The sequence below is a fragment of the Anopheles merus genome, chromosome 2R (genome assembly GCF_017562075.2).
Source record: "Anopheles merus strain MAF chromosome 2R, AmerM5.1, whole genome shotgun sequence".
NCBI classification, from domain to species: Eukaryota; Metazoa; Arthropoda; class Insecta; order Diptera; family Culicidae; genus Anopheles; species Anopheles merus.
In genome coordinates this window covers 24569429-24578586 of record NC_054082.1, presented here as the reverse complement: position 1 = coordinate 24578586, position 9158 = coordinate 24569429, and the positions used below count along the sequence as shown (strand labels likewise).

At 50.1% G+C, this 9158-nt stretch overlaps 4 protein-coding genes across 6 annotated transcripts; 2 read left to right on the top strand and 2 right to left on the bottom strand.

Annotated features, from left to right (window-relative positions):
* Positions 1–1621: 1621 nt before the first annotated feature.
* LOC121589471 (26S proteasome non-ATPase regulatory subunit 6) lies at positions 1622–3100 on the top strand. The gene is made up of 2 exons (XM_041908414.1): positions 1622–1744; positions 1812–3100. Exon 2 carries the CDS (start codon positions 1828–1830, stop codon positions 2995–2997), a length of 1170 nt encoding a protein of 389 aa, XP_041764348.1. The 5' UTR covers positions 1622–1744; positions 1812–1827; the 3' UTR covers positions 2998–3100.
* Positions 3087–4447, bottom strand: LOC121589472 (protein FAM50 homolog). The gene is made up of 2 exons (XM_041908415.1): positions 3607–4447; positions 3087–3543 (listed from the first exon to the last, which is right to left on the bottom strand). The coding sequence occupies exons 1-2, from the start codon at positions 4304–4306 to the stop codon at positions 3167–3169; spliced, it is 1077 nt and encodes a 358-aa protein (XP_041764349.1). The 5' UTR covers positions 4307–4447; the 3' UTR covers positions 3087–3166.
* A 764-nt stretch (positions 4448–5211) lies between these two features.
* On the top strand, positions 5212–7306 carry LOC121602084 (nucleolar protein 56). The gene is made up of 2 exons (XM_041930851.1): positions 5212–5358; positions 5441–7306. Exons 1-2 carry the CDS (start codon positions 5356–5358, stop codon positions 6986–6988), a joined length of 1551 nt encoding a protein of 516 aa, XP_041786785.1. The 5' UTR covers positions 5212–5355; the 3' UTR covers positions 6989–7306.
* LOC121602109 (abscission/NoCut checkpoint regulator) lies at positions 7203–9139 on the bottom strand. 3 transcript variants are annotated; one of them, XM_041930883.1, is made up of 3 exons: positions 9047–9139; positions 8348–8492; positions 7203–8276 (listed from the first exon to the last, which is right to left on the bottom strand). In XM_041930883.1, the coding sequence occupies exons 2-3, from the start codon at positions 8393–8395 to the stop codon at positions 7353–7355; spliced, it is 972 nt and encodes a 323-aa protein (XP_041786817.1). In that variant the 5' UTR covers positions 8396–8492; positions 9047–9139; the 3' UTR covers positions 7203–7352. The 3 variants fall into 3 exon arrangements, with proteins under 3 accessions (XP_041786817.1, XP_041786823.1, XP_041786809.1); XM_041930889.1 differs by lacking the exon at positions 9047–9139 and adding an exon at positions 8598–8678; XM_041930875.1 differs by lacking the exon at positions 9047–9139 and adding an exon at positions 8554–8634.
* Positions 9140–9158: the final 19 nt, after the last annotated feature.

Here is a 9158-nt window from a genome sequence, read left to right as displayed (position 1 = left end):
ACGATGCCGACTTGATGTCGATCGATGATCAGCGCAAATGGAGGGGAGTGGGGGGGGGGGGTCAACAAACGGCAAACGAGATGACCGCTGCACGCTGGTGAACGCCGGGAGTAGAATTCTGCGACCGTCCTCTAACATGTCCAAAAATTGCACGACTCCAATGACACACAGGCGACGAACGGTGGTCAGGGTGCTGCTGCTGATCATCATTAGTTGGCGTTTTGCTTTCGCTTCGTCCTTCAAATGCTGCCCGGGTGTTGTGCGGTGTCGGGGCCCACGGTTCGCGTTCGGAATGCTTTGTCCTTCCATCCCCCCCCCCCCCCCTTGCACCAAACATGGTAAAGCAAGTATTATTTTTCAAAAGGATGTTCTCGAAACAAGAAGAAAAAGGAAAGCTTTCAGCACGCTCACGGTATGCAGATGCGAAACCACACATCAGTGTGTGACGTAGACGTGTTTGCGATCGTTTGCGTGTGTGAAATGATTTGCATGCCAATATTGCCAATCGCCAACTGCCAATATTGCCGCAGTTAAGATACTAATGGTGGGTATTTCTCATTCTACTTGTCACGTCAATTCGAACACGTTAAAAAAAAAAGAAGTATAAATTTATTGGGTGGATTAAGGTGGATCTTCGTTTCCGGGGCTGTGACGTCAGTTGCGCGTTTGGCGTTGGTCTACTATTCAAGGATTTTATGATCTTTTTTGCAAAGGAAATAATCATACAAAAGGAATATTAAAATTTCATATAAATATCTATTATTTTTTTACAATATAGGATATTAGATAGTGCGATGGGATCAGCTTGCATCAGCAGCGGAGTTTTGGTGCCGGGATACCCCTACCCGATACAATAATGTAAGTACCCTGTCTTTAACCTATATGCTGTACATATAATCCTTGGGGCCTTTTGACCGCTTAGTCTGGTAAACGTTAAATCCACTACTGGCTGGCATCTATTAAAATCAACTCTAGAAAAAAAATCTTTCATGACAAAGCATTCTGTAAGAAATGTGTGGGGAGCTATACCGAATGGTGTAAGGCACTTTCACCGAAAAGAAGTAATATGTGCAAACAGAAGTGGCCAGTTGCCACATTCTACGTTTGAGCCAGGAAGAAAATTAAAAGATAAAGGAGCAAGACCGTTATTTCTAAGATTCGTGACTAAGCGCAACAAATGAAACATGAAATTATATATTTTTTAAATATTACTGAATATTATAAAACACCCCAAAAACGTTTTATTGAAACCATAAACAACAAACTAATTGTAATGACACAGAAAATGGCTTCATCGATGAAAATCACTGAAAACCATTTGTAACGCATTTTTCAAACCATGATCGTATGTCGATTTGGTCGACACATGCTCTACCAACCTTGGTCGAATGAGAGCAAAGGTCGAACATTCCTTTTGAATATATTGATTAAATTCTAGTGATACAATTATCACAAAAATTAACATTTATCAAGAAAACCCAGATTTTAGCTTATTGAAAACAATAATTTAAATTAATAGATAACTAGAAATTAAATAAAAACGCCCTTCATCTTGTCACGATAAAAACAGATCCAACATGGCGACCCGGATTGCTCAAATGACAGTTCCGCTGTGCAACGCTCGCCTGTCAAACCCCCAATCGGACCATCACTAGTTTGATGAGTCTCAAAAATTGAGATCGAACGTCGCCCGTGTGTTTATTGTTTTCGCAAATTCATTCAATTCTCTCTCCGTAAAAGAAATGTAAGTATACTTACGCCACCTTCGTGCAGGCTTCGCAACGGTTTAACGCACTGACGCACTTTCGCAGCACTTCGTAGAAAATCATGCCGGTCGAAAATCTGGAAGAGCAGGGCTTGGAGAAAAACCCCAACCTGGAGCTGTCGCACTGCAAGTTCCTGCTCAGTCTGCCGGAGTTTGCCAGCGACAAGAAGCTGTCGGAGAAGCTGCTGGCCGCTATCAAGACGGAAAATATGGCCCCCTGGTACGAGCAGGTGTGCACCGATCTGGGCTGGACCGTCGACCAGAAGCAGCTGGCCGAGATGCGGGAAACGAACCGCAAGAAGCTGGAGCAGCTCGATGCCGCCATCGAGGACGCGGAGAAGAATCTGGGCGAGATGGAGGTGCGGGAGGCGAATCTGCGCAAATCGGAGTACCTGTGCCGGATCGGCGACAAGGAGGGCGCGATAACGGCGTTCCGCAAGACGTACGAGAAGACGGTTTCGCTCGGCCACCGGCTCGACATCGTGTTTCACCAGATCCGCATCGGGCTGTTCTATCTCGATCACGATCTGATCACTCGCAACATCGACAAGGCCAAGTATCTGATCGAGGAGGGCGGCGACTGGGACCGCCGGAACCGGCTGAAGGTGTACCAGGGTGCGTACTGCATTGCGATACGCGACTTTAAGGCGGCGGCCAACTTTTTCCTCGACACGGTCAGCACCTTCACCAGCTACGAGCTGATGGAGTACGCGACGTTCGTGCGCTACACCGTGTACGTGGCGATGATCAGCCTGCCGCGCAACGAGCTGCGCGACAAGGTCATCAAGGGGGCGGAAATACAGGAGGTGCTGCACCAAACGCCCGACGTGAAGGAGTACCTGTTCTCGCTGTACAACTGCCAGTACGCCGATTTCTTCAAGCATCTGGCGTCGGTCGAAGCGGTGCTGCGCAACGACATTCTGTTCCATCCGCACTACCGCTACTACGTGCGCGAGATGCGCATTCTGGCGTACACGCAGCTGCTGGAATCGTACCGCTCGCTGACGCTGCAGTACATGGCGGACGCGTTCGGCGTGAGCGTGGACTACGTCGATGCCGAACTGTCGCGCTTCATTTCCGCCGGCCGACTGCACTGCAAGGTGGATCGAGTCGGCGGCATCGTGGAGACGAACCGGCCGGACAGTAAAAACTGGCAGTATCAGGCCACGATCAAGCAGGGTGATATTCTACTGAACCGCGTGCAGAAGCTCAGCCGCGTCATCAACATCTAAGCCTTTGGAGGGCCGGGTTTGCGAGTTGAGGTTGGTCGCTTAATTTTGTATTTTCGGAACGTGCGTAAAATAAAGCTAATGAATTTTGTCCCCAAAACAAACGTCTTCGCCACTTCGGAGGCAGTTTTCATTAAAACCTTTCTTCTAATAATGGTAAAAATCTCTTAAATTACTTCTTACTTTTGTCCTTAATCGTGTACTTGTCGTAAACCTTCGTCGGATCGTACGGTTCCCAGCGGGAAGCGGGAAAGATGTGCTTGTTACGTTCGTACCACGACCGGAGCAGCACCTTGCCCGCATGGGAGTCTTCCTTCTCGACCGAAGCGTCGCTTATCATGCGGATATCGTCGTACACGTCGAAGTTGAACAGCGGTCCACTCTTTCCGCGAGCCTTCGTCACGATAAAGTCGTAGAACGTGTAGTGGTGCGGCAAAATCAAATCCTCCTTCACGTACATCAGCTGGTCGGCCATCACCGTTTTCAGCTCGCTAAAGTCCTTCCGCAGCATTTCGAGACATTTTTGCAGGAACTGGTAAATGGAATTGCCTGCAAATAAGGATAATGAAGCCCGTTAGTATTTGATTCGTAAGTCTCTTGGTAAGTCCCTACCTTTCTTCATTGCGACCGATTTACGATGCCCGGAACCGTCCCAGTAACTGAACGTGATCGTGATTTCCTGGTCCTTCAGTGTCGCCTGCTTCATCGCCCATTCCTGGCGCAGTTCCTCGCGCAAACGATTGTCCCGCTCTTCACGCTCCCGGTCCGGCAGAAACGACGTATCGACGTCCGGGTTTTTACGAATCTTCTTCACCCCGCTCGGTACCTGCTCCTTCCAGGACCGCTTAACAACGGTCAGCTCCTCCTTGACATCCTCCTTTTCTGATTCCTTCCCCGACCCCTCATCCCCATCATTATCATCATCCCCATCGGGTTCATCGTCCGGATCAAAGGACAGTGCCTGTATCTGTCGCTTCTGGCGATCCTTTTCCGCCAGCTTCGCTTCCAGTGCCTTCAGCTTTTCCTTGTCCTTTTCCTCCTTCTTTTGGGCCAGCTTTTTCTCCCGCTCCCGCACAATGTCCTCCTGCTTGGCCTTCATCTCGTCCAGGGTGACCAACCCGATGGTGGAGCTTTTGAGCTGCTGCTCCACCGCATCGTAATGGGCGGCGAATTTGTTCTCGATGTTGCTCACTTTCAGGTCCTCCTCGATTTTCTTCTTGCGAAACTCCACCTCCTGCTGGGCTAGCTCGCGCCGCTTCATGAGCTGGGCCGCACGGCCCCCTTCCGAGGCGGCTCCCTTGTAGTACGCCATCGCTTATTTGGTTCACAGTTTGTATATTGCGTTTAGTTGAAGTGCACGAAATGCTTTACAAAATTTTCCACACAGAGAGAAGGAATTGGTTTTGCAGCTTTGTTTTTTTCTAGAAATTTTCGTAAACAATCAAGTGACGTTTTGGTAAGGGTGTTTTCTACTCTCATGCTGCTGTCGCGGTTCGTGAGAAGTGGATGTGAGAATTCGAACATGAGAAATCATGGATGAGAAACATTTCGGAACAGGTGGATTTCACTTGAATTTCCCTTTTTGTGATTTTGCTTTCAATGTTTTCCGAGCTATGATTTCTTTAAATGGCAAATAAACTAAGAGAATAACTAAAATACCAAAAAGACCAATTTTATCAATTCATTCAGAATGTAAAATTGAGAAGCTACTCAGAGGATGAGTCAATCGAAAACCACCGAATCTGTTTTTTTTTTTCAATATGATTAACCAGAGCATTGCTCAGTGAACTGTAAAAAGGTTTCATAGATCTTTTGTCGTCTTCTTCTTATTCTTCTTTGGCACAACAACCGTTGTCGGCCCACTGGTGAAGTGATCTTGGCTTTCAGTGTCTTAGGCAGCGATTAGGTAGTCACTGATGCGGACGTGCGTGCGTTTTCCGAAAATGTATAGAATTTGACACTCACAGCAAGGGACAGTTTGAAACCGTATGCTTCAGAATCAAACAATTTTGATTTTTCAGTACGCACGCCCGGACCCCCGCAATAGCGATTATCGCTACCTTATTGATTTACCCATAGCAGAATAGAACAATCGCGTGTGACAAACGGTCAATTTAAATAATTTAACAGAAGTGCCCTCAAACCCTGCAGCCGTCGCCCACTGTCTCTTCGCAAAGCTGTCAGCCGCACGAACAGCGCCATAGTTAAACTTCCGGTTGCTGTCAAACAGTGAACCCCGCGTGTTGTTTTCTTTTTTGACCACCCCGCTTGGCGCAGGTGGAATGGATTCTGTATCTTTGGACGATTAAACAAGAAAATAATTGTTGTTTTTGTTCATACTGGTTGTAGAAAGGTGAAAAGATGGTAGGTAACTTTAGTTGCTTCGTTTGTGCGCGTTATATTAATGTTCGGCTCCACCGTTTGCTTCACCATCCCCGTACGATAGGCTCTGTATGTGTTGTACGAGCACGCGGCTGGCTATGGGCTGTTCAGCGTGAAGGAATTCGAGGAGATCGGCATGCTGTTGCCGCAGGTGGAGGCATCGATCCTCGACCTGTCCCGGTTCAACGCGATCGTCAAGCTGGTGGGCTTCCATCCGTTCAAGACGGCCGTCGCTGCGCTGAACAACGTGAATGCCATCTCCGAAGGTCTCGTGCCGGACGATCTGTCAGGCTTCCTCGACACCACGCTGCCGAAGTCGAGCAAGAAGAAGCAGGTGACGCTCGGCGTGAGCGATGCGAAGCTCGGTGCCGCAATTGCCGAAGCGCTGGAGGTGCAGTGCTCGCACATCGGTGCCGTGCCGGAGATACTGCGCGGCATCCGGTTCCACTTTGCCGGCATGGTGAAGGGCTTCACCGACCAGTCGGCTGCGGTGGCCCAGCTGGGCTTGGGTCACAGCTACTCGCGCTGTAAGGTGAAGTTCAACGTGCACCGGTCGGACAATATGATCATCCAGTCGATCGCGCTGCTCGACCAGCTCGACAAGGACGTGAACACGTTCTCGATGCGTATCCGCGAGTGGTACTCGTACCACTTCCCGGAGCTGGTCAAGATCGTGCCGGACAACTACATGTTCGCTAAGGTGGCGCACTTTATCAAGGATCGCAAGTCGCTCACAGACGACCGTCTCGAGGAGCTAGAGGAGCTGATGATGGACTCGGAAAAGGCTAAAGCCGTGCTGGACGCCGGCAAGATGTCGATGGGCATGGACATTTCCGTGGTCGACCTGATCAACATCGAGATGTTCGCCAAGCGGGTGATCAAGCTGTCCGACTACCGCCAGCAGCTGGCCAACTATCTCCACTCGAAGATGAACAGCGTGGCGCCGAACCTGCAGGCCCTGATCGGCGACCAGGTCGGCGCTCGGCTCATCTCCAAGGCCGGCAGCCTGACCAATCTGGCCAAGTTCCCCGCCTCGACCGTACAGATTCTCGGCGCCGAAAAGGCCCTGTTCCGCGCGCTCAAGACCAAATCCAACACACCGAAGTACGGCTTGCTGTTTAACTCGTCCTTCATCGGCCGAGCGAACGCAAAGAACAAGGGGCGCATTTCCCGCTTCCTGGCGAACAAGTGTACGATCGCGTCGCGTATCGATTGCTTCGCCGAAACGCCATCGACCGTGTTCGGCGAGGCGCTGAAGGGCCAGGTCGAGGAGCGGCTGAAGTTCTACGAGCAGGGGGAAACGCCCCGCAAGAACCTGGACGTGATGAAGGAAGCGATCCAGCTGGCCAGCAAGCAGGCGGAAACGGGAGGCAAGAAGAAAAAGCGCAAGGCAGAGGAAACGAACGGCAATGGGGAGGCCGCGGTGAACGGATCGGCCAAGAAGAAGAAGAAGAAGGCGGCGGCGCTGGACGATACCAACGGGGGGGACGCCGAAGAGTCGATGATGCAGGTCAATACTTCCGCCGTCCTTGACGATTCGATGAACGTTACGAATGGTGAGAAGAAGAAAAAGAAGAAAAACAAAAACCGGCAATCGGCCGTTGAAGCATGAGCAGGGGAAGGGAGCGGACATAAGTAATCGACATTAAGGTACAATAAGTTTGTGTATGAGTGTGTGTGTAGTGTGTGAGGCATTTGTAAGGCACTCGCAGCATAAGGAATAGGGAAGCGTTGAGTTAAACGCCATAGCTTAGGGAGGCGCCCCCTCAGGGAAGAGTACGGAGCTCCAGTCCTCGTACACTCTTTCTTCTGCAAACGTATTTCAGTTATTTTTCCACAAAAAGCATACTTTTTTTCTATTTTTTCGTAACATGTAACTAGAGTCTTCGTACAATTATGTATCGGAATAAACTTACCCGTAGAAGACCTATTCAGCCGGCTGTCGTTTGGTATCGCAAATTCGAACAAAAAACGTGTTAAACACGTGTTGGCCCTTTTCCGCCCTTGAACGGTACCGTTGGATGCTCCGGCGGATCTTCGTCGTAGTGGAACTCTTTGTAGCACGCCCTGCAGTACAGATCGTTATCACATCCTCGACACCGTAGGACTGCATCCTCGTTGCAGATCGTACACCAAGGCAGCTCTTCCTCAACGTTCGAAGACGGGGTTGGTGTAATCTCCTCCAGCTCACTTTCCAGGTTCAGTTTTGCCTCCAGCCTACCCTCCTCGGCGTACCGTTGGGCTAACTTTCGTGCCAACTCCTCATCCGTCAGGCCTTCGTCCGAGTCACTGTCCGGGAGTGTCGTTCCTTTAGAGTTGCCGCTCGCAGTCGCCTCTGTTCCATCACCTGCTGTTGGAAATTGCTTCAATGCTTGCAATCGCTTCGCTATTTCCTCATCCTGCTCGGTACGCTTGTCGTCCATCACGCTTATTAGCTTGGTTTCCTCAACGAACTGGCCCAGCAGGTCCTGCACCTTCTGTTCCTCCGTCCGATTGTCCGGCGCCATGAACCGATGCGACGCATCCTTGTAATCCTTATACTCAACTCCCTTTAACGCTGCCAAACGCTTTTCTATATCTGTATTATCGCTCGGTTCTCCTTCCTTCGGTGCGACTGCCTCGCCCAAATCGATTGCCTTCAGTGCCTGCAGCTTGCTACGTATTAGCTCATCTCCATCCGGTTCCGTTGGCGGCTCTTTCGAGCCCTGCGCCAGTACTGCGTCATCGTTGGGCGTTGGATGGTTCGGGGCAACTGTTGCCTTCTTTTTGGGAGCCTCATTCACACTCACAGTCGCAAGCGCTGAACAGCGCAAACAAACGTTCAGCTTCTTGCCATCGCGCACCAGCTTGTACTTGAGGCAGCCCGAGCAGAACGAAAACTTGCACACCGGACAGCCGTGCTGAAACGGTACAAAAAATGCATTTATTCCACATTTTTCCATTCAGCACATCAAAGTACAATACGGGTTACCTCTTTGTTGAAAAATCCAAACGATTTGGCGCAGATAGTGCAGGCCATTCCTGTTGCTGTTCCGCGGGGAGCGCGCTGAGTCACACCGCGACCGACGGAACACGATGACTCACTAGGGATTTTCTTCCGTCTTTGTCTATTTTATCTGCAATATTTTATAATTGTATTGTTCCCTTTACAGTTTTCAATCTTTTCCACTGGCGTACTTAAAAAAAATAACTGTTTTAATTCAAGGAAAAGAAAAGACGACCTTCCGCAGCCGATCAGCAGCGCTTTGTTTTGTTTTGACAGTGTATGCTCGCACGGGCACACACGCACACACACCGTTACGCCCGCCAGTGTAAACAAAACGTCAAACAGCTGACTAGAGAACCGTGCTGCATTCGCGAACAGGAGGAGGGGGGGGGAATGAGTGAGGGACTTGCGTAGTACGCAGGCAACAAAAACATGCTGCCCTGATGGAATCGCAGTAGCACGGAAAGCAGCGTGACTGTCGGAGATCAGCGTCGTCGCCTAGCCGGGAGCATTACAACCTTCCACCGGTCCGGCAAGGGGAGAGAGAGGGGAAGGTAACGGAAGGAAAGGAGGTGAGATAACAATTAACTCATTGTGCTGCACTGGAAACACACTCCTCCGCCCGTCCTGTGTGCGCGAGACTTTACACTGTCATTATTAATTGAGGTTTGTTGCAACACTCACACTCACTTCCCGCACTTCCAGCGTTCGTTATCATTCCGTGGCGAAGCGTTATCAAATTACCACCGATACACCTAGATCGTTCTGTGCGCCAGCAGGCCAGCAGCGTGACCGC

Excerpts from the sequence above, each read along its gene's own strand:
- LOC121589471 (XM_041908414.1), top strand. The coding sequence starts at position 1,828 with ATGCCGGTCGAAAATCTGGAAGAGCAGGGCTTGGAGAAAAACCCCAAC.
- LOC121589472 (XM_041908415.1), bottom strand. The coding sequence starts at position 4,306 with ATGGCGTACTACAAGGGAGCCGCCTCGGAAGGGGGCCGTGCGGCCCAG. Across the intron at positions 3,544-3,606 it reads ATCGGTCGCAATGAAGAAAG|GCAATTCCATTTACCAGTTC; the intron begins GTAGGGACTTAC and ends CCTTATTTGCAG.
- LOC121602109 (XM_041930883.1), bottom strand. The coding sequence starts at position 8,395 with ATGGCCTGCACTATCTGCGCCAAATCGTTTGGATTTTTCAACAAAGAG. Across the intron at positions 8,277-8,347 it reads TTGGATTTTTCAACAAAGAG|CACGGCTGTCCGGTGTGCAA; the intron begins GTAACCCGTATT and ends GTACCGTTTCAG.